Below are 24,876 nucleotides of genomic sequence, written 5' to 3'. Positions count from 1 at the left end.
CCCAAAAAGGGACCCAGCCTGTTATGGTATCCAGCCTGTTGTTATACTGTCCAACAGCCATTATTGTTGAGCAAAACATTAAAAACCATTTAGTTAACAATTAAGTGGCATAATTGAATTTGCTTAGCACCTGAATGAATGTTCATTGAGGCATAATGGAATCTTTTCACAGGTTTTGATCAACTTTAGATTATGCAAAAGCAAGACCAACAATCCCACTATCTGCAGATTTTTATTTATTTCAAATTATCAAAATCCTCCTCCCTTTGGAGGCTTTCCTCAACAATATGAAGCTTGATCAAACTGAAGAGTATCAGTTGGCTGTATTTGGGCCTTGGATAGTTTTGATCCTATTCATTTTGGTGCTCATTTTGCACATTTCCCCAAATGCAGTCACACACATCAAGTCTGATATATTAAAAATAAAATATTGAAATGAATGGGGACCCACCCGAAATTGGCGGTTCCGACCCACAGTTTGAGAAACACTGGCGTAGAAGATTGATCTGTAAAGAAGAGCAGCTCATGCAGTTTCTTGCTTCAGTTTCCAGTTTGTTCTAAGCATGCGGTATCCCTTAAGCAAGGGCACATGATTTAATAACTTCCTCAGTCTGTTCAGATGTGTATTAATTGCAGTTGCATGTTACTTTTCCCTGATGTGTTCTTTTAACCGAAAGCTGCTGCCTTTTCCTGCATTTGTCGTCCCAAAATTTTCCCTCCTGGATGAAAAGAGAGTTACTATATTTTCTCCCTGCAGGTTGTAAAGGGGGAGGAGTTAAGGATTCCCTTCTTCCATGACTATTCTACTATCATTGGTTTCGATGCTGTTTTTTAAGGGGGGATGCCCCATTTGTGTGTGGGAGAATGCAGAGCTGTATGCAATCTGTAATTTGGTCCTGAAGTGATTAGAGTCCTGTCCAGTATAAGATGACAGCTGATGTAATGGTATATTTTATCTTAACAGATTAATCCAGCAGTTCCCAAACTGTGAGCTGTGGCTCCCCAGGGATCCAGGGAACCCTTGCAAAAAACCAGGCATACAAACAATGTATAGAATTGTACCCTAATGGGAAGCTGCTGCCAGTGACCTACCAGCTCAGGGGAGCTGCTTGATGAAAAAGTTTGGGAGCCACTGGTTTAATCTAATCACTCATGATAGTAGAAATACTCACTGAATGAATTCTCTAAAAACTAGAGATTGGAATAGCCTTCAGTGATGTTCAATGTTTTGTGCAAAAACCGTTCACTTTCTTAATGTTGTCCCTTTATCCTTCCAGTTTGAGGGGGGTGAGTCCCTGTCCAGCAGTAACCTGAGTCAAAGATCTCGACCTAGCAGCGACCTCAACAACAGTTCTATGCAATCTCCCGCTCACCTGAAGGTCCAACGGAGCATATCAGCCAATCAGAAACAGCGGCGGTTCAGTGAACATGGTGGGGATGGCATTCCAACAAGTAAAGTAGCAAAATACAATTTTAAACTGTGTGCCTTGTCTTCTGGGCTTGGCAGCGCCACCTCTCTGTGCGTTAGTTGTGTCCTACCTCATACTGCATCACGATGCTTTATCATGTGAGCCTTCTGGGGTAAATATAGTTTGGGTTGATCGAGAGATGTGTCAATTTCATTTGCATTTCTTCGTGTGTTTGGAGCTATTTTAACTCTCTGCATAATTAAAACTGTGCCCTGTATTTGTTATCGTTGCTTTGAATATAAAACCTGAACTAGCATATCTGCAGTGCAGTAGTTTTTAAAAGGAAGGTTGTTTAGAAGATAGGGATGGATTTACTTCCATAAACTAAGCAGTCATATGCCTGAACAGAATTATAAGCTGCTGGCCACAGCCCAGGAGATTGGATCCCTGTGTGCAGCTGAGGCTATCTTGTTTATAGACAGCAAAACTCTGTATTGTTGTGGAACATTGCCTTTATGTAATGAGCAGATGAGAGATGCATACTTGTAATCTTCTAGGTCAGTGGTTCTCAAACTTTTGGCACCCACTTTTTAGAATGAGAATCTGTCAGAACCCAGAGGTGACATCATCCAGCAGGAAAATTGTTAACAATCTTAGGCTGCAATCCTACCCACACTTACCCAGGAGTAAGTCCCATCGACTGTAAAAAGCTTATACACAGTAGCCTGTTAAAAGTACAGATCTGTAATATTACCCTAAATGCAGTCACATTCCATGGGAGCATCAAGTCTAATATATTAAAAATAAAATATTGAAATGAATGGCCCACCTGAAATTGACTCGCAACCCACTTAGTGGGTCCCGACCCACAGTTTGAGAAACACTATTCTAGATGGTCTGTACTTGCTGCAATTATGCATTTTATTGCATTATGGGAGCAAAACTAAATTCTCATTTTAAGTTTGGGGTGGAAACAAAGGGTCCTACTCTAGAGAACCGTGCAATGATGTAAGAATTCAAAAGTTGGTTTGAGATGGGACAGGAACAACAGGCATGTAAATCTAGGCAGCTCTTCCCACATACCCTGTGTAACTGATTGGTGCTTCAAAGTGTTTCACTAAGGGCGCAATTGTAATCTACTTTCCAGTATTGACATAAGGGCAATGCAGCTCTGAGGTAAGAGAATAAACATTCCCTTACTTTGAGGAGGACTCCATGAGTGTTACCCAACTGCAGGATGCAGCACACGTCCCATTGGCACAGCTATGCCAGTGCTGGAAAGTTGATTAGGATTTGGGCTTAGGAAGCTCCTTGCAGCACCAGTCATCTCTCATTTTATTTCTTATTTTTAAACAGCATGTGGAGCACAGTGAAACCATGGTGGGAGAGGGGGCTTTGCCCCAATTGTGGTTCTAATTTTAATAGAAAACTTCTTCCTTCTAGAAATAGTGTGCACCATGGCAGGAGGAGGGGTGATTCCAGTGGGAACCATGGTGTGGACAGAGTATTAAAGCTTCATATACCCTTCCCTGCTGTGGTTTCATTGCACCCTATGTGCTATTTTAGAAAAAGTAAAACAGTGAGCAAAATATGCATTATGTGTAACATATAGCTTGACCCTTAGATGGCAGTCCTGCATTTGCTGTACCAGACAGAGCTAGCTTTTTGCACATGTGGTAGGAAAGGTCTGGGTGAGAGAACCAATGTTCTGCAAATCAGTCTTCGTGATAATAGCAATAAACTAGGCTGGGCTGAGGATGTGCCTAAGCACATAATACTTCATTTAGACCTTTCTCTTCTTGTAGTTCAGCATATTGACTTAAATTGCCAGCTTGGCATTTGCCATATACAGGAGAGACCTGTGTGCAGATCTGTATCTGTGGATTAACTTATCTGCGGATTGGCTCCATGGCACCTCCATGTGTGCCCCCTCCGGAGGCAAGGGGGGGCCCTGTCCCCTCGCCTCCAGAGGGTCATCTGAGCCTGACAGTTTAAAAAAAAAACAAAAAACAAACTACCTCTGGTTTGACGGAGAAACCGGAAGTAGCATTTTTTAAACCATCAAGCTCGGTATGGATGCCTGCAGCCTCTGTGAGGCTTGGAGGACCCTCTGGAACTTTCCATGGTTCCTTCAGAAAGTTCTGAGCACATGGGTATTGAAACAGACAAGTCTGGGGCAAATAACATATTCCATAAAATGCCTGTTGATTGTAGTGTTCTAGATAGCACCTCTGGCATTCTCATCAGAAAACAATTGGCTGTCACTGAGAACTGCTGACACTACATATCCTCAAATGGAGTGGCAGCCAAATGAAGGGCAAACAATTACACAACCAAAGTGTTGGAGAGAAAGTGGAATATTCCTGCACTATGCCTCTGAATGCCACTTATTTTGAATAGCATATTCATAAATGAATAGGGACAAAGCAAGTGTTAAAACTAATGCTGCTTGTGTAAAATTATACAGTGAGAGCTCCATATCTCATTCATTGTCGGGTAACTCCTGCATGATATCACTTATTTTTATAAGGTAGCCTCAGCATCTCATTTGTTTTGATCTTTTAGCATACATGGAAATGATTCTCAGTCTGACCAAGGATGATGCAAAATGCATTGACTCGTTGACTCATTGACTCGTTGACGTTACCTCTGTTTGACAGTTGGCCCGTCAATTCCTCCTGCTGTCTCGTACTCGAAAAGGGCTCAGGCAAATAGTGTGGAGAGTGAACACAAAGAGGACTGGGACAAAGATGTGTCGCGTAAACTGAGCAGCACTACAGTTGGGTCCAAGGGTGAGATGACTGCGAGTCCACTGGTGGGTCCCGAAAGGAAAAAGTCAAGTACTGCTCCAAGTGTAAGTCAGATTTTTGTTCAGTGCTGGAGTCACAGTTTATCTGTAGCACAATAATGAGCACTCATTGTATTGGTTAGTACAATAGACCAGCTAACCTTTACTCTTGTGTAAATTGCTTAATTTTAACAAATATAGGAATAAGCACACGTTCTTGAACTTTCAAGTAATCAAAAATTCTGGAACCTCTTAGTTAAGCACTACCTGAAAGTAAGGCTGCATATTGGCTTGGGGTGCTACCTTGACACCTGGATGCATCATCTCCCATGTGTTCTCTATTAAATAATCTTTTAATGTATCTGGATTATTGTTTCTTGCATAGTAGCATGATGCAGGCTGCTGGTGAGTTTGTAATGACTGCAAAACGCCATTCGTTAGGATTAGTGATAGACGGTCACACACAGGTATCTTATTTTAATCCAATACAAATTTGTTAATTAGCCCATTTTTGCCCAGCTTATAGGTGTACACATTTGGTCCTTGTTGCGTATATGCAACATTGGACAGAAATGGCTTAATAGGATGCTTGAAAATTAATCTGTAAAGGGGATAGAATAATTAAGGATCTTTGGAGTCTCTAGGCCTCCAGTATGTCCTGATGATGTCTTTAGGATACATGTTGGGATTTAGGGGCCTCTGACCTTATCATGTTCCGCCTGCATACGTTAGGTCATACATATAATCCTGCCCGTCTGTAGGATTTGCCAGATATGATGGAAGGACCCAGTGAATGCTGGGCTAGCTGTGGAATCTTGAAGATCTCATAGCCCAATGTAACTTTGATGGCATCATAGGACAACATTTTGCCTTGACGCTAAAATGGGACTGCCAAAAGCCAACCCCTCAAACCTGACAACCAAACCAGTTATTTCCAGAGTTTTGTACCATCACATTGTTAACATTCTATCCAGAATACACACTTACTGAAACAGTGGTTTCTTCATAGGAAACAGATTAGAATGTGAATATCTGACAATTTAAATTTGTGGTGTTCTCTTTGAGGAAAAAAGATTCAGGGCTAGTAGGATATAATTGTGGCAGCTATTTTGCCACAGGCTATGGAAATTTGCATTTCCCTTTAGGCCACTCGTCATTGTAGCTGCCACTTTGGATTTTGAAATTTCCTAATAATGGGAGCTTGTTACTTTCAAATAACGTGGAAACCTTTGATTTGGTAAGCAGATATAAGAGCTTCCTTGTCTTGCTCATCCTTGCATAGATTTGGCTCTGTGTCATTAGATAGTTTTGCCCGAGTACGTAAATCTCAATTGTGGGAAAAGCAGAACTGATGAGAACAGAGTAAAAGGCCTAGTTTCTACATGTAGCTAAGCAGACTGCGTATTATAATGTAACACTTGAGGTTTTATGCTTCCTCACCCCAGCTCCAGAGAGTCTGGTCAGCTAAGTGTCTGAACCAGATCGGGTTTCTGCCCAAGGCCAAAATTCAGAGAAGCACATGTGCCTCTGTTCTGAGGGGGCAACTCTCAACAACAGCCAGCTCAGAAGTCCCAACTTACTCTCTTGAATCCAAAACGCACTTGGATTTGGCAAAAGATCTTTTTATTAAAGGGGGGGAATGGCACTGATGTATATATTCTTTTCTACCCTGGCACCTTTCTTGCCAAATTCACAAAGAGGAAAAATGGACCAAAAAATAGCACATGACCACTGCTACCTTTTCTTTAAAAGGCTCTTGTGCCAAACCCTCAAACTGCACTCAGGGCTTGAGGGATTATAGTGACCCTGTGCTGGCAGCTACTGAGAACTAGTGTCAGGAGATCAGAGGTTAGGCCCACTGGAAGAACAATTTCAGGAATATCTGAAGGGTTGCTGCTGAGGTTTTTCTTTCTGGAGAACTTGGGGGCACATGTGCTCCTTTGAGTTGTGCTACCAGTCTCTTGTTCTCATGTACCATCATTAGCCACTTCCTCCTTCATTACAGGGCCAGTCTTGCTACAGGGATTGTATTTTGGAATTGTACCTGTGTACGTCTTGGCCCATTTCTTAGAATAGGTCGTGAACCAGCATTTCTGAGAATGAGCTTAAATTAGCACACAAACACACCTTATGGCACCTCATATCACTTAGGGCACAATCCTAACCAACTTTCCAGCAGCAAGGTAAGAGTAAATGAAGCTCTGAGGTAAGAGAACAAACATTCCTTTATATTGGGGTGGCCTCAGTGACTGCCACCCAAATGCAGGATGCAGCACATACCCCATTAGTACAGCTATGTCAGTGCTGGAAAGTTCGTTAGGATTTGGGCTTTAGTTGCTCATTTTCTGATCTGCTTGCATATTTATGCTTTCTTGTCATGCATTTTTAGTTGTATGTATATCACATGTCCCTATCTTTTCTAGAATAATGTGTTTTCTGGGACTAGCATGACACGAAGGAACACCTATGTCTGTGAACGCTCTACAGATCGCTATTCTGCCATACAGAATGGGAAAGACAACAGGTACTGAACCTGATCAGTTCAGAATCTAACAATTCATGCAGAGCTGTGTTGACCTCAAAGAAACAGTTTGTATACATATTGAATCCCAGTTGAAGAGGAAGAACAGTTCCTGCAGTTGGACAAAGAAATGGAATCCCCCAGGAAATGGCTCAGACAAACCATGCCCAGGTTATGCCAGTCTCTTCCTGATGTCATTTATGTTGGAAAGGTTGGGTCTGTCTGCACTCTGGCTGGCTATCTACCTTGTTCTGGCCGCTGTGTCCTGGCCCCTAGGAACATAAGAACAGCCTCACTGGATCAAGCCATAGGCCCATCTAGTCCAGTTTCCTGTATCTCACAGCGGCCCACCAAATGCCCCAGGAAGCACACCAGATAACATGAGACCTGCATCTTGCTGCCCTCCCTTGCATCTGGCATCCTGACATAGCCCATTTCTAAAATCAGGAGGTTGCACATACACATCATGGTTTGTAACCCGTAATGGATTTTTCCTTCAGAAATTTGTCCAATCCCCTTTTAAAGGCATCTAGGCCAAATGCCATCATCACATCCTGTGACAATGAGTTCCACAGACCAACCACACACTGAGTAAACAAATATTTTCTTTTTTCTGTCCTAACTCTCCCAACACTCAATTTTAGTGGATGTCCCCTGGTTCTGGTGTTAGGTGAGAGTGTAAAGAGCATCTCTCTATCCACTCTATCCTTCCCATGCATAATTTTTGTATGTCTCAATCATGTCCCCCCTCAGGCTCCTCTTTTCTACGCTGAAGAGGCCCGAATGCCTTAACCTTTCCTCATAAGGAAGGTGCCCCAGCCCAGTAGTCATTTTAGTCACGCTCTTTTGCACCTTTTCCATTTCCACTATGTCCTTCTTTGAGATGTGGTGACCAGAACTGGACACAATACTCCAGGTGTGGTCTTATCATCGATTTGTACAACGACGTTATAATATTAGCTGTTTTGTTCTCAATACCCTTCCTAATGATCCCAAGCATAGAACTGGCCTTCTTCACTGCCACCTCACATTGGGTCGATACTTTCATCGACATGTCCACCATCACCCCAAGATCTCTCTCCTGATCTGTCACAGACAGCTCAGAACCCATTAACCTATATGTGAAGTTTTGATTTTTGCCCCAGTGTGCATGAATTTACACTTGCATACATTGAAATGCATCTGCATTTTGCAGCCCATTCTGCCAGTTTGGAGAGATTCTTCTGGAGCTCCTCACAATCACTTCCCGTCTTCACCACTCAGAAAAGTTTGGTGTCGTCTGCAAACTTACCCACCTCGCTGCTCAACCCTGTCTCCAGGTCATTTATGAAGACGTTGAAGAGCACTGGTCCCAAGACAGATCCTTGGGGCACACCGCTTTTCACCTCTGTTCATTGTGAAAATTGCCCTTTGGCACCCACTCTCTGTTTCCTGGTCTTCAACCAGGTCTCAATCCAGGAGAGAACCTGCCCTCTAATTCCCTGACTGTGGAGTTTTTTCCGTAGCCTTTTTTGAGGGACCATGTCAGACGCCTTCTGAAAGTCCAGATATATAATGTCCCACATCCCACATCCACATGTCGACCTTTTCAAAGAATTCTAAAAGGTTTGTGAGGCAAGACTTACCCTTACAGAAGCCATGCTGATTCTCCCTCAGCAAGGCTTGTTTATCTATGTAGTTTGAGATTCTATCTTTGATGAGGCATTGATCTTTAATTTATCAGTTAGGTCTTTTAACCTCTATTCGACTTAATTCCTTGGTCAGGAGGGGCAATTCAGGCAGCAGTATCTGTCTGAGGTCTTCTGCCATGAAGACAGATGCAAAGAACTCATTTAATTTCTCTGCCATCTCCTTTTATCTCCCCTTTCCCTCCCCCACCATCCAGAGGGCCAACCGCTTCTCTGGCTGGTTTCCTGCTTCTAACATATTATTAGATATGGCATATCTAACAGGCCCCTCTGCTGGTTTGGCCATATAGTATGATATCCAGCCAACACGGTTGTGATCTAAGGACAGTTGTCCTTAGTTTTCTTCTCTTCTTTCCCAGGCATAACCATTGTTTAGATTTTGAGAACTACGAACTCTGCCAAACATACACATGCTGGACATCATTATTATATAGGAATTGAATATGCCAAGAAGCAGCAAGACATAATACCACTTTATTTACTTAAATATCGAAATGATAAAATTCTGGTCAACAAAGTCTTCCTTGTTAATTAGTTGCCATTTGTGCTCTTCATGAGGTTTTTGCATGTGCATCAAAATACATGCTGTGGCTTGTTCTCCTCTATCTTCTTTGAAATTACTGGAGGGTTCATTTAAAAGGTTATCAGTAGCTTTTTGATTGGATGTAATAATGGTAGAATGAATTCCTCAAGCTTAGCTGTGACGATGTTATACAAAACATTTACCCTGACTGATTAAGGAAGTCAGTTATGAGTGTTTTAAAGAAATTGAAATAAATTTTTAAAATAAACATTTGTATAAAATTCAAGCACACGCAAATAAATGGAATTGGTGGGACATCATCTCTTCTCATTCAGTGGCACTGCCGTTCTTCCATGCTGTTTGGATAAAGGCCCAGATGGCTCTCATTGCAGGGACTTGGGGAAACCTGCAATCTTTCGCCACACTTTCTGCAGAATTGCTGAAAGTATGAATTTATAATGTTTTCTCATCTGCATACCTAAGCTAGTTTTGGAAAGGCACTACCAATGAAAAAGCTCCTTCCACATGTTTTCTGTGGGGCTGAAAAATTTTGTGTCCTAAAAGTGAGCTTCCTGTACATTAAATAGAACCCCCAAAAGCTATTTTGAAGTGTGTTTGGTTTGGTTTGTTTTTATTTAGCACTAAGGATGCATTGTTCAGATCTTTGTTAGAGGCTTTAAATTTATTCCAGCAGGGATTATATTGCAAAGTCTTTAATATGGATTTGCAGGTTTTACAGGAAAGTACTTGTCTAGAGCATCTTGAAAATCTGAAGCTATTTCTCTTTGATTGCTTTTCCTAATGTAAGCCTAACAGAAATGTCTGCAAGCAGCACCTCTTCTGCCGGCTCTGCTGTCGCTGCTGCAATATCAGCCCGACCTCGGCACCAGAAGTCCATGTCTGCCTCTGGTCATCCTATAAAAGTTACACTGCCAACTATCAAAGATGGCACTGAAGCTTATCGACCAAGGTATTTTGCAATATGTAGCCTTTATATGGTGCTTTATATGATTAGGCATGATTTGTGTTTCTGTAGGCATTTGGGATACAAGCAGGGGCAGCCCACCAGTGAACTGAAGTGTCTGCACTGAGCAGCAGGCCAGGGAAAGGGGCAAACTGGCACAGGTTGCCCTGTACTCTATGCTGGGCTTCTGCCCCATCTTCTTCTTATGTGCTGCCCTTGAAGAATGTGTGAGAAAATGAATGGGAAGGCTTACGTCTTTCTCCATTGTCACTGCCAAGGGTCACAGTGTTGACTATGAAACAGGCCACTGTTGCAATCCTTCTCCTTCCAGGGTGTGCTTGGGGATGAAAAAAGGCCTCCTATCACTGGTTCTAAACTGAATAGGCACCAATTAGGAGTATCCTGGAAGCAGAGAGGTTCCCAATTCCAGCCTGATATACTTAAAACCAACAATGGTGGTAAACAGTGGTGAGATGAAGTGCTATTGGGAGAGAAATGTGGGTTGGCTAACTGGAAGGTGGGTGGGTTGCAGAACTGAGGAAAGCTGGTGGATCTATTGCCATTTTGGATGGTGAATTAGGTTGGGCCACCCCTGATTACAAGTGGTGCAGTGTGCAGTCTTGCTGTGCCCTGGCAATCTATATTGCATTTATGATGTGGAAGAGTCTTAACACCAACCATTTCCTCCTTGCTGGCCACTGCCACTTTTATTAGGGAACCCACTGGTCCTGCAGTCTGGAAAACCGATTTATTGCATACATTGGGGGGGGGGGAGAATAACAAATCCCATTCTGCCAAGCAGAACATAATTTTTTTCTTAGGCTTCTGCCCTTCTTGCAAATGTGTTTGTCCCCCTCTTTCTACTTGATAAAATGCCATTAAAAAATTAAAGCTTATAACCAGCACTATCTCAAGAGCATAGGAAAGACTACATATGTTTGGAATGAGTCACATAATCTTGATCTTCAATTTTAGACCTGAAAAAGAGTTTTGATAGTTGGTGACAATAGTCATAAAAGCTTCTTCTGTTCTCCCAGCAGTGCAACTCAAAGAGCACCTGCTGCTTCCCCATCTGCTCACAGTATTAGCACTTCCACTCCAGACCGAACCCGCTTTCCCCGGGGGAGTTCAAGCCGAAGCACTTTTCATGGTGAGCAGCTGCGGGACCGGCGCAATGCTACTTACAATGGGCCACCTGCATCACCGTCGCATGAAACAGGCACATTTGCTCAAACTAGAAGGGGGACTTCAACAGGCATTATCAGCAAAATAACCTCCAAATTTGTCCGCAGGTTAGTACTGTCCATTCTTCATGTTTCCAGGTACCCTCAAAGATTAAATACCAGGCAGTGTTGTTAAAAATATCAGGTCTCACCATGGTCACTTATGTAGATGGGAGACTCCTTGGTAGCTCCATGTAAGCCTTAGGGCACAATCCTAACCATGTCTACTCTGAAGTAAGTCCTATTTTGTTCAATGGGGCTTACTCTCAGGAAGGTGTGGTTAGGATTGCAGCCTACGGGCGCAATCCTAACCCCTTACATTTGTGCTTTCTAGCACAGGCATAGCGGTGCCAAAGGGGCATGTGCTGCATCCTGCAGTTGGGTATCACTCACAGAGGCCTCCTCAAAGTAAGGGAATGTTTGTTCCCTTACTTTGTTGCTGCATTGCCCTTATGTCAGTGCTGGAAAGCACTGACATAAGGGGTTACGATTGCGCCCTTAGTGAAATAAAGTTATATGATTCAGTAATAATGGCTTCAGGACTGAAGAGAACCATCATTAATGAAACAGAAGCTTCTTAAATGACTTATGTTTGGCATGCAAATTGAATAGATATGAGAAATTGTAGCTTTTTGACCTGTGTATATGAAAATATTGATATGCATGCTCATACCTGAAGCACGAAAGACTAATTCTTGCATTACAAATTTCCTACAAGAATTTCACTGCTGGCAAAGAATATGTGTGCAGCATCACATGTGCTGAGCCCACGGGCAACTGTTAAATGTGTGTGCTCTTGTCACTTGTAACACTGAGCATAGAAGCAATTTTCTCTACAGAAGTGATTTTAGAGTAGGAAACCTTTATTGTGTGAAGCCATCCTTGGATAGCATGTTTGCTCATTCTTCCATTCATCCATTTCTTTTCTCAATTCTTATGGCTGTGAAAGACAATGGTAATTGTACATGTTAACCTTGATACAATAACATTTGCTTTTGGTGTTGAATGAATTTTGTTTAAAATTTCAAGTTGTTTAGAATATATTTTAAATATAACTTGCAAGTGTGCAAGTTATATGATAACCAGCAATTAAAGTTGGCATCTTTATACAGTTTCCATTCTGTAGTGGAAATTGCATAAGCCTGTACTTTTTTCATTTACTTTTATAAATTTCACCAAATTTCATCAAAAGAAATCCACAATGGAAAGGGATCAGTTTCATCTCCCATATAATTTTAGTTTCAGTTTTTAGTTGATATCATTGGCTAGATTAATCAACAGTCTTGTTATCAACTAACTGGTTAACTTTGATCAGATAACATTTTTAAAATATGCAAGTACTTCTAAAGTTGTCCACTGTAGGCAGTATAATGTATATTACAAGGGAATAGGCACCCTTGTAAGAGACATGCTGGTGGGAATGCCTCTTCTAAAATGGTACTGGCAAGATGTGCGCACACTTCAACTAAAGTTTTTTTTTTATCTTAAATGATTTTTTGTTCACACATAGATTAGTCAATTAAATTTACATAAAACTAAAACTCCTCAACTGATCAACAAAAGTTTCTTTAATTGCATAGCAGCCCTGGTAACTTTTCTTTTTCGCCAAAGTAATTTCTCCAAAGAACTAATGGTGATGTATGGTGGTTTCTTTCCTATTTTATTCTTGTATCAAACCTGTGAGGTAGATTAGACTGAGATCCGATGGCTGCTCCAAGGTCACCCAGTAAGCCTGATGTCAGAGCAGGGATTCGACTGCAGGTCTTCCAGATCCTCACTCAACAGGGGCATCACCACAGTGGCTCCTGCACAGTAGTGCTCAGGTCCAGTAAAGTCAATGGGAGCTTTACTATTGATGTCATTGGCCTGTGGCCTTATTCACAATACATTTTAATAAGGCAGCTTTCAGTTCTAAAATGTTCGCCATGCTCAATTTAAGTAGAGGAGGCATTTGACAGCACTTCAGATTTCACTGGGCCCATATTTACAGGTCCTTGGAAAGCAAGATGTTTTTGTGTCCCTTACAACTAACATCTGAACTTCCACATCATCATTGCAACACTTCTTAATCTTGTCTTTTTTTCTTCTGTGTACAACAGATTACATTTCACTAACCACTGAAATGTTCTGCAGTGTACAAATATGTGATATGGTTTCTGGGGTAATTAAAAAAATGCTATCATAAAGCATATTTTACAATTCACAATTGGAATATTTATGATCCATATCTTTTATTGCTGTTTGCTTTCTTAATTGTTCTGGTAAGTATATGGAATATTTTGTATAGGTTGGGCATGCACAACTAGTAAAATACCAAGCTGAAGGCAGCCTACCACCCGTGTATGGCAGTTTACCAGCACCCTGTTTTAATGGTTTACCTAGGACTGTAAATACAGATGGCCTTCAAGCACCTAGAGGGTGGGTTGCATTTGACCTGATGGCTACCAAGTTATGCCGGCCCGATGTAAAAAGGGCTCTTCCGCAGTCTGCTGTAAAGTTTACTGGACAGTGCATGGGATTTTAACAACTGTTTCAACAAATTCAGCAACTGTTTTGGAAAACTTTCTGTTAGTTCACTCAATCACATTTGACAAGACATTGCTTGGTTCACCTTAAACATAAGGTCTGCAGGCTACATCTGGCCTGTGGAACTGCTTTATCTGGCTCTGGTGATAATTGGGCTCTCCTAGCACCACCCTCAGCTGCTGAGCTGCAAAGTGACACATGGTCTGAAAGGGCAGTGCTAGGAAAGCCCAATTATCATGCAGGCCACCCTTTCAGCAGTGCTGAGGCGTCCCTGATGAGAGGGTGGGCCACATGATAAGTAGGCTCTCAGCACTCTCCTTTTGGCAGTGCTGCTTCTACTGAGGCACTGGGAGGGAAAAATGGAAGGAGGTCTCAGAATTCAAGAAACGGTATGGGGGAAGAGGCAGACCAAAAGGGGTGAGAAAGGGAGAAACTGCAGGTGCACTGGGAGAGCCCAATTATCATGCAGGCTGCCCTTTCAGAAGTGCCACTTCTGCTGAGGTGTTACTTTGCAAAGCACTCCTCAGCAGCTGAGTTACAAAGTGATACCTTGGCAAAAAGTGTCACTGCTGAAAGGGTGGCCCATGAGATAATGGGGCTCTCCCATATTTTGAAAATATTATCAAGATTTGCGTATTTTCTCTTCTGTCATTTGCACCTAATGAGTTCTTAAGTGAGGGGAAAAAATGCTCATCACCTGCTTAATTGCTGTTACTAATGACATCACTTCTAGCCCTCAGCAGGCACCATGAATGTTTTGACGTGCTGCATGAAACGAGTTTGACACCCCTGCTGTAGACTGCTTCTGTTTACACTGTATGTTCTGCAAATGCTGCTGAGTTGGGGTGTCTCAGAGCTCTTAAATAGGAGTCCATGAAATGGGGAGATGCGACATTCCTGTACTTGCTTAAATGGGTGGCGGTGTTGTGACTTCATGGCATGACACAGCAGGCTGGGAAGTGTTACCATTTTGCTTTGGATTCCACTATTACACGTCTAGAACCCCTCTCTGAATGAACTCTTTGAAGACTGCAATGGTGCGCTCAATGTTAATGTATGTTGGGGAACAGAAGGAATTAGACATGACTGTTTTGAGTACATCAGATGCTGATTATGTTAGCTAGACACAAAGTAAGGGGAATATGGATGGGGAAACTTGAAGTTAACCAGAAGGGTAGAAATAAATTGGGGTTTTGTAGGAAGAAGTAAATTATCAGTAAATGACAATTTCATGCTGAATATTTGCTCAACAGTTAATAACTTTGTTCTAGATACAGGTTTATTGACTCTTTTTTACTTTTTAACCTTCATTTATTAAAATCTCACCCTTAACTTTGTTTTGAGGGATCCAAGTGAAGGCGAAGCCAGTGGCAGAACTGACACCTCAAGGTGAGGAGCCACTATTAATACTTCGCTGCCAGGTCCCATTGTGTTCAAAGCTTCATAATTTTGAAAGGCCTTTAAACTATAGGAGTCTTTACATAACGCACCTCTCTTTAAAACATTATGTATGAGTTAAATTCCAAGTTTTCCTTTAAATACTTCTAGGATGTAAAATAAATCAGTAGCTGTGCTTCTGCAGGTGTTTAGACTTCAGCAGCCCACACTGGAAACTGCTGCCTCCTAAGCATTTATTCGCATGGTCGGAGCTTTAAGCATCTTTGTACACTGTAGTAAAAGCCTGCATTACCATTCCTGAGAATCATCCAATAATCCCCACCAACAAGCACTTCTGCCATACCCCCTCTGTTTGTCTACAAATTATCAAACAAAACCTAAATGTTCAGACAATTCCTAATAAGCTTGTGTGTTTATAATAGAAATAAAATCATCCAGTGTTTTTAAAACATCACAATCAGAAAATTTCTTAGAACTGGCTCACACATGGCCACAGTATGTATGTTCTGACAAGTGGAATGTGGGAGTGAGTCTCAACTATCACACATACCATAGTTTTAACGTACACCATTCTAGACAGCTAGCCCCTACTCTGCCCTTGCACAACCATCTGCTTCAGAATAGAAGAGAACCATATACATGAGGTCTACTCCTGTAAATGTGTATGTCTTGCTCCTATGCCCCACTGCATGTAAAACATACACACTGGAGCCATGTGTGATGGATTCTGCTCTTAGAACCCAAACACAGTCTGTGAACTGGATCCTAAGCAGTACGGGCAGAAGGAAATGAATGAAAGCAAACTTTCCCACAGCCACTCCACTGCACCATCCAAAGATCTGCTCCTGAGAGCTGGACAGAACAGAATGGTGTGAGGTGTGGAGGGCTGCCTTCTGTTCATACGAGAGCCGCTTAAGATCCAACCCTGTGTTTCTTGGAAAGTGACTGATGTCTTCACATGTTAGCAAGGACTGATCTACATGAATGCAACTGTTTCTAACACTGATTTAACGATGACATTTGGTGTACTAACGTGTAAACCTAATTTTGTTAATCACAGCATTTGGATGTTTGGATCTGCATCCTTCTTGTCTTGTGCATGGAAATGCCATAAGCCCTCATCTGTGTGCTGTTAGCAACTGATTCTTCCATCCCATTCAATCATGCAGTGTATTTCCATGCACAGTGGTGATGCTGGAAGACAGCATCGCTCACTAGCAGTTGCATGTTTTCACTTACTGGCTTTTCTAGCAGCTTTAAGCAGTCCTGGCTCCTGTAGCAAGAACGCATGAGAAGGTTGGAGAGAAGATGATTTGCGACTGCTGACGTGCGAGAAAAATATCAAGTGGAACTTGGGTGTCATTCCTGCTTTAATCTTTGTATGCGTTAAACATACAAATGCTGTGCAACACTGTCAGTCTCAAGGCCTTTGCCCTGGCTCTAGTAATGAGCTCTTGCCTTGATGGATACTGAAAAATCTACCTATTAGATGGAAAATGAATGCAAAGTTTATTACGATGCTGGCATGTTCTTCTGCCATTTAGTTGCATCTAGCAGGATCCAAAAAAGCTGAGGTGCATTCAGATACTTCCTTGTCCACACTAGGGGGTATGTGTGTGTGTGGTCTCATGACTGTGACTCCTTGTCAGAGACTCCTCTTTTAATTTCCTTTGGATTGGGAGTTAGCTGGCTGCTTTTAGCAGGGCAGGGACCCTTTGGGTTCTGGCCATGCCACATCAATACGGGAGAGAGGCTATACAGAATTGGCATATGAAACATAAAAATCTTTTATAAAGCATTTGGTTCCTCCTGTTCCAATCCAGTTCATGCACTGAGACCACTGCTTCTCAGTCCACAGTCTAGAATGTATAAATGTGTATGTAACACATTCAGGTTTTAGCTGATGCCTAAAAGACATCCGCTGGTCCCTTGGAATCACATGGGGGGGGGCGTGTGTGCATGCACATATCCCCCATACAGCCCTGTTGTTCCTCCATTCAACTGCATGGGGGCAGAATGAATAAACCATGTGTTCCATCTCCTCCCCCCGTAGTTATGCGGCAGAGCAGTGGCACTGTAGCTGGGGGCGGGGAAGGTCTGCACGTTTCCCCACCATATGATTCCAAGGAAGTAGCAGATGTTCCATCCAAACTGGCCCAAGTTCTACAAGCAATGGATTGTTGAGGATAAAGACTGGGTAATGAACCTGGAGATGAAAACAGCCCCTGATTTGATACAAAAACATACTTAACTAGGGCTGGAATCTTATGCACACTTACTTGGGAGTGCAGAAGCAAGTAGGCATGCATAGATCAGACTGCATTAATTCCTTTCCATGGCATCACAAAACAAGCTGTGTAAATAGTGCCCAAAGGTGGCTAAATATTTTATGCTCATGTGCAGTGTGTTCCATGTCAATTGCCATTATAAATTTTGGAAGTGCTCTCCTTGTGCACATACATTCTGACAGTTCTGGGAAAACTATACTATGCAGTGCAAGACAGCACATTTTTTTGCAACTTCCGTTTCCATCATATGATGTTTATGAAGGTGAAGGATACTCCCCAATGGTTTTGTGCTCCCTGAATGCAGAATTTTGAAATAAGAAAAAAACTGTTCATAAAATACCAATCCATGTGTTGAGGACACGTACAGGTTTGTGTCTTGAGATGACATTATGTGGAGTTGAGCATTTTAAGCAAGAATCATCAGATTATTCCCCTCATTTTCCATATCGTCAGCGTTAAATGACATTTAAATAACGCACGTGCGCTCACTCCCCACCCCATTCCCGTGTGAAGACATATTATCATAATATTTTTGGGTGACAGGGTAGACTTTTTTTTTCTTCCTTGCTTTTTACAGCATGGCTTATTTTGTTTTGTGTGGCACTTAGATATTTTGGAGGTCTGGGGTGAACTCCAGATCATGAGATCAGGGGAAGCCTAATAATTGATAGCAGAGAAGCCTCTAGCTGTATTTACTCATATTTTCTGTGCAAGGATGTGTCTTTTTAATGGTGCTTGAGTGTATTACCAAGCAATTGCCTTTCATGTTGTGTTTGTGTGTGCTGAATATTTATTCCCTTTTCAGGAGCACTTCTGGGGAACCAAAAGACAGAGAGAAGGAAGATGGCAAAGATTCTAAGCCAAGGTCTTTGAGGTTCACCTGGAGCATGAAGACCACAAGTTCCATGGACCCAAATGATATGATGAGAGAGATTCGAAAAGTATTGGATGCTAACAATTGTGACTATGAACAGAAGGAGAGGTTCCTGCTCTTCTGTGTTCACGGTGATGCACGACAGGATAGCCTTGTCCAGTGGGAAATGGAAGTTTGTAAATTACCACGCCTATCGCTCAATGGAGTCCGCTTTAAGCGAATATCTGGGACTTCTATTGCCTTTAAAAACATTGCATCCAAAATAGCCAATGAGCTTAAGCTATAAAGAGCAGCGGTGTTTCTGGGATCAGGGAAGATTCATACATGATCTAGTTTACGTTTTGAATGTACTGGTATGCCTAACATGATTGGCCTGTGAAACTCCCCATGTAGAAATTGTCCCTATTGCAATAAGGTTATACATAGTTATTCTGAATTGTAAAATTTAATTCAGTATGACCTATATTAAAAGGACAAAAAAACTGTCGCTAAAGAAGTTATATTCACATGTACAGGTAAGTATATAGAGCATTCTGTTCATTTTATGTTCATAGAATTGTATAATAAAAGAGAAGGCTTAAATACAGATCTTGTATAGTTGTCTAGATATCAGCACAGATGTGTGTTTGCTTTGAGCTGAGAAGTTCTTCCTTGTCATTATTTACACTTTTTGTGATTTTTATAATTCTTACCTCTATCATGCATTTTTTTAAAACTGCATCCATAGTAGAAATGCACAAAAATTGTTTTCACAACTGTTGCATGAATAATTTTATTTTAAGAGAAAAAAAAATCACTCATAAAAACAGAATTAGCCTACAATAGATTGGCTTTTGTTATACACAAAGCTCTTCCTGCTTCCCTTTCACTCTTACCTTTCTTTATAGAACAGTGTTTAGTTGGGGGGGGGGAATGCAAATGTGTTTACAGTGTTGGCACTTACAGTGAGGAAAAGGGAGTTGTGATTGCAGTTAGCTTCTGGCCCTTTGTAACATGTTGGGGGCAGAACTTGCATCAGTAACCTTTTATTTACAAATTTCTAAATCTTGCTCTTGTGATCCATGGTCAAACACAGCAACAAGAGTACAGTTCATTCTTTCATGGTGTAAAATATTGTTTGCTGCCTTTCAAACAATACAAATCCCACTTTGTGAAAATATATCTTAGTACTGAGACTGTTTCATAGCACAAGGTAATTTAAAATGCTGACCAAGTGTAAGAGCTAATAAATGCCACCTCAGGAATTAAATAATTTTTGGAATATTCTCCTTCCCTGCCCCCCAAAAAGAGTACATGCAATTCTATATACTTTGCAGTGAAGCCTCCATTGTTTCTAACAATTATTACATATGTGATTGTACAAATTTTGTTCCCATATACCTTGTTTCTGTGTTGATCTTTTGGCCCATCTCTTGTATTTATTCCACATCACGATGCCTGTAATGTGCAGCTATATGTAGGCATTTGCCTATGGGAGAAAAAGAAGAGGAAACCTTCATGATTAGTGATATAAACTATGTAAAACCACTAGTTCTTGGTACATTTTAATATTTGTTATTTTGTACTGAATTTAATCATAGCGGTTGATTGTGCAATGTTATTTAATGTCGTAATTACTGTAATTTCAACATAATGGGCCCCATCTTGCACACTCCTGTGAAGATTAGAAAAGTCATTCAAAATTGTCACTTTATTAAAAAAAACGAAAAAGTGAAGAAAAAAAAAGCTGTGGTAAACTCTGTAACCTGAGGGCTGTAAAGTGTAGCTAAATGTGCCATTTGAGAATGGCTTTCTGACAGATGGACTTGACATGCTGTACTGTACTGTGCTGTAGCTCTCTCTTCTCTGACAGTTCTGTTCTGAGATGAACGTGTATTGTTGCCTTAGGAAAAGGATGGTGTTTTGGCGAGAGAGACCTGTACCCCTTTTTATCTGGTGTTCCTTTAAAAACATTTTTTTTAATGCAAGTCATCCTAATTCACATCCACTGGTGCACTCAATTAAAAACTTACTTGAACGGTTCTCATACTACTCCACTTGTTTTTTTGCGCTTTTAAGTGTGCTAGTTAGATTTGAGGGGTGGGTGAGAAATAGGGGCAAGGAGCAGAGGGCAAATGACTATTTGTGGATTTTGTGCTATTGAAATAAGCCTAGATGTTTTTTGTTAATCTTCTTGATTTGTTAGAGTAGCTCTATAAATCAGGCCAAGTTCCACTCTTTGTCTGTGTATGAATGTGAGTGAAAGAGTAAGATTTGTACGTATGTCTGGCCATAGTTAATGCTATGGGTTTTAGACTAACTGGGAGTAACTTTAAAAAAACAATGTTATTGATTTTTAGTCGGTCACTTTTACATTAAGTTGGTAAATGGTTCAGACTAAAATACTGACTTCTTCATCAATATATAGTCTCAAGTTCATAACTGAAATCAACGGATGCAGCTGCTGGGGACCATTAAACTGTCTGTCAAAGAATATATTGGTAGATCATGTATTTATTCTGTCCTTCCTCCAAGGAGCTGTGTGTTTGTGGTTCTGTTTTTTCCCCCAGCTGCATATGTGAGATTTGGGGTCACACAGTAAGCTTCTTGACTGAGTGAAAACCCTGAACACAGGTGCCCTCAGTTGTCGCCTCAGACTAACAGTATACTGCACTGTCTTAACACCTCTGAAAAGTAGATGGGTTTGGTGTGCCTGTCAGGAAAGATGTAGGGGGAGGAGACGACAGAGGCATTACTCTTCCCAGAAAATACATGCATTGTGTTCAGCACATTGTCGTCTTTCTGATCAAACTACTTTTGCAGGTTTTTGAAATATTGCAAAACCTTGAAAGATCTCTAAATGGAGACTACAGTATATAGTTGAATGAATGTGTGCACTATAAGTTACAGAATCTGTCATATCTGACATTTTTGTCCTGGGGGGAGCCAAAGAGTATGCACGGCCTTATCAGACCAAGTGTGTGGTCTTGATTAACAGCTATTCTACTTCTAAGACATTGCGTATACACTATAAAGAATGTGGGGTTATCCAGCCATGCTAGTGAGGGAGGGGGGTGTTTTAATGTTAAAGCTGGAGTTGCTGGTGAGTAATATAAGAATTCACAATTAAGTCCAAGCTCTCTGTTTTTTAAATTGATTCTTCTGTAAATTTTCCGTTTTTAAATGCATTATCCAGATTTGTTCCAATTTGCCCAGTATTTCAGGTGACTAGAAAATGGTCACAATATAGTCTCTTCATAAAGCACATACTGATAAGCTAGAGCTGGTGTCTCCAAACTTTTTGGCTAGAGGGCCGCATCAAATATTTGGTGTGGTGTTGGGGGCCTGAAAAAAATTTAAATATGAAGTTTTAATAAATAAGTTAGAGATGAAACTTAGAAGAGCGAATAAATGAATGAATGGGCTCATTCATTCACCCTCTCTGGCGCTCAGAACATCCTCCAGATGCAGCCAGAGCACAATTCTGGTCTGTTCAGTTGAGTGGGCCAGAGGCTTTCAAGGCACAAGAGGCTGACCGTGGGCCAGATAGAGGCTCGCCGTGGGCCACATCTGGCCCCTGGGCCGGGGTTTGGAGACCCCTGAGCTAGAGGACAAACTACAGAGGAATAAGTGGTTCTTAGTTATCTTGTGTCATTCCCTTCAGTGATGCAACTGACTACAGCCACATGGCAGCACCCACCTCCTGAATGATACTGAAAAACAATGCTGTAGGACTCCCGAGTTGATAGAGGAATTGTACTGTGATGTTGTTGAGAATATTCTTATGAAACTTTCATCTGGTTTTAGCAGAAACTGTTGTCTTCAGTAGTGTTTTTCCTCTTTCTGAAGCCACTCATAAGGATTAGAAACTTGTTCTGTTTAACTTAATGCTTACAAATGAAACGGGTTACTAAGAGCCAGTTTTGCACAAGAGACTCACCAGTTTTGTGAGGCAGCATGGCTATGGATACTCCTCGACTTCTGTATTACCCCTCTCTAAATTTGGCGTACACACAGGGAAATGGCCAGCACAGCAACAGATCAAGATTCACCTCCCCTTTGGAGGGGAATTATTTAATTGGCCAAAGCCCTGTTGTCTGTCACTGAACTCTGCAGCAGTCCTGAGCATTTATCATTCTGACTCATGAGTATTAGAAGCCAAGATAGCAAAGGTTGCAGTGAGGTGGACAGGCTGGAGGTGGTCAGATGAGATTCTTCCTGACAGCTTCTGCTGGGAAAAAATGCATGTAATTCTTAATATCTTGTTAATTAAAAGAATAGCTCTAATGCAGTGCTTGGACAGTAAGGCGTGGGATAATACTCCACTGACTTGTTGAATTACTTTGATAGTCACATCCAAGGAAAGTAGAATAAGCTTATTAATGAATTCCTGCCTGTGAGAGACTGAAACGTGACACAAATGTGATACTGAAACATATGCAACTGTAAATAGGAGAGGTGGGGATTTTTAATATTGTACCTTATTTGCATACAGGGAGATATTTAATTTAAATACCAGTAAACTTCTATTTTTAAACATTTATCTTGCTGCGCAGTGATGGGGGAGGGGAAGTTCGGATAATTACTGTGCCTGAACTCTGTACCTGTTCTGTAGGGGAAGTTGTTGTGTTCTCCAGTTCTATAACTTCAGGCATTTATATACTGACTCAATTTATATCTTGCCTTTTTCTCCAAAGGGTTCCCAAGGCGGCTCACATGACATTAAAAATACATAAAACTATAAAATAAAACACCATCTTAAAAGCCAACCAGTAGAAAATAGCAGCAATAAATGTGAAGACCTCAGGTTACAGCAGTGTCATCACTGGGAGGTGTGGGCCACACTGGGTGACGCACAAGGGGGGTGATGCACACTGGGAGGATGACTCGCTAACATTGCAGTTTTAGGAGAAACCCCTTCATGCCATATACCGTTGGATGCAGAATTTCTAGTAGAATGCAATACAAGAAACCAGAGTGAAAGAGCCCCTTTCCTTCAAAAGTTATTGCCAAAAAACCGTAGAACAAAAAATGCATGGAGCCCTATGGAAAGTTAAACCAAGCCATATCACGCGTTTACTTGCAAGTAGGTGAACTTGCCTTAGTGCGTCGGAAAGGGCAGGCTGAGAGGAATCCAACAACACCAGAATGGTTCCTATCCAATGAATGCAGCCCCCCAAAAACAACCAAGGAGGTTTCTCTCTCCCAGCTGCAAATGTATTGAGCCCTATGGAAAGCAAAACTAAGCCGCATGGTCATGTTTACTCGTGAGTAGGCAGACGTGCCTTGGCTTGTGATCAGGCCAGGCAAAGGGGAATGTGAGGACACCTGTATGGTCCCGATCCAATGGAACTGGAATGCAACAAATGCTCCAGAAGGCAGCCTCCCCCCCCCCCCCCCACTGAAAAGGACAAAAAAAAGAGGCTTGAACTGGTAAGGGGAATGTTTTCTATTTTGCACTTGTAAAGCCAAGTGGGTCGTTATCTTGATATGGTTGAAATAGAAGAACTGTAAACTGGGCACTGAGGAGGGCTGAAAATCTCAATGGTTCTTTTTGGGGGGGGGGGTGTTATTGCAGGCAGACTACAGAGAAAATTCACTTGGTGGAAGAGGAATGGCTCCACCTTAATTATTTCTTTTGATTTTAATTTAATTTATAATTACGTATGATGTTACTTCCACCATGACATCACTTCCAATGGGTCCTGGACAGATTATCATTCTAAAAAGTGGGTCCCGGTGCTAAAAGTTTAAGAACTGCTGCCATAACATGTTAGTAAGTTGACACGGGGTGTGTGTGTGTGTGACTCTACAAGCTTTCAAAATCATTAAAATCAGAGTTTGGAGGAATAATACCATCATGTTATATATCAATCAATGCGTAATTTCATGCAGAATGTTTTTATCTTTGTTCTATGAAAAGGTACAGCCAACAAACCAGTGGGGGTGGAGTGATGGTACATCACCACGCCCACCACCTGGGATGTTGCCCTGCCCACTGCACCGGGTGACACGAATCCTAGCGATGCCACTGGGTTACAATAAAGCAAAAACCCTTCCTCCTTCTCCACTGCTACACTGTCAGCCAAAGCCATGCAGTCCTTAATTTCTGTCCAGCCTACAGGTGCACATGTTTGATCCCTGTTGTGTATGCTGGGCAGAAATGACTTAACACAATTCTTCCTTCTGTTCTCAGAACCAGTGTGAAAATTTTGCCAGGGAACCAACTGAAGGCAATGAAAAACTACTGTACTTGGGAAGATTAGTTCAGTTATAGTGGCAGGATTTTACCTGTAGAGTTTGCAGGCTGAAAAGGAAAAGGGCAGTATGATCTGCTTGGTCGAGGAGTTCAACTATGAAGTCAGTAGTGGCATTGGCAAATAGTGGGTCTGTGAACCAGGTAGTGGTGGCAGTGATGACAATAAGAGCAGCCTTCTTCAAGTGGACAGAAAGGCCAGCTGATGCGGCATCCCGTTTTCCTCCAACTAGAGGCAAACCTTAGCGTAGGGTTACCAGATCCAAAGTGGGACAGCATGCCTATACCAGCAGTTCCCAAACTGAAAAACTCACCACCACCCAAACAATGTATGGGATTGTAGCCCTACCGGGGAGCAGTGGCCAATGGTCCAAGAGGTCAAGGAAGCCACTAGCCAAAAATGTGTGGGAACCCCTGGCTTGGTGGTGCAAGCTTCTTG

The 24,876-nt window shown here is 41.7% G+C and overlaps 1 protein-coding gene across 6 annotated transcripts in view; it reads left to right on the top strand.

The window, feature by feature from the left end:
• The window catches only part of MARK1 (microtubule affinity regulating kinase 1), a 78,523-nt gene extending 58,299 nt beyond the window's left edge, over positions 1-20,224 (top strand). Inside the window, exons 12-18 of one of the 6 annotated variants that reach the window (XM_066618816.1) lie at positions 1,278-1,431; positions 4,070-4,263; positions 6,621-6,721; positions 9,738-9,899; positions 10,934-11,185; positions 14,987-15,031; positions 18,134-20,224. In XM_066618816.1, the coding sequence (XP_066474913.1) occupies positions 1,278-1,431; positions 4,070-4,263; positions 6,621-6,721; positions 9,738-9,899; positions 10,934-11,185; positions 14,987-15,031; positions 18,134-18,488 (1,263 nt within the window). In that variant the 3' untranslated portion in view covers positions 18,489-20,224. Of the gene's footprint in view, positions 1-1,277; positions 1,453-4,069; positions 4,264-6,620; positions 6,722-9,737; positions 9,900-10,930; positions 11,186-14,986; positions 15,032-18,133 lie in introns of all 6 variants that reach the window. The other 5 variants (XM_066618810.1, XM_066618802.1, XM_066618793.1 and 2 more) reach the window with 5 other exon arrangements.
• Positions 20,225-24,876: the final 4,652 nt, after the last annotated feature.

The sequence above is a fragment of the Tiliqua scincoides genome, chromosome 1, assembly GCF_035046505.1.
Source record: "Tiliqua scincoides isolate rTilSci1 chromosome 1, rTilSci1.hap2, whole genome shotgun sequence".
In the NCBI taxonomy this organism is placed as follows: domain Eukaryota; kingdom Metazoa; phylum Chordata; class Lepidosauria; order Squamata; family Scincidae; genus Tiliqua; species Tiliqua scincoides.
This window is presented reverse-complemented; position numbering and strand designations above follow the sequence as displayed.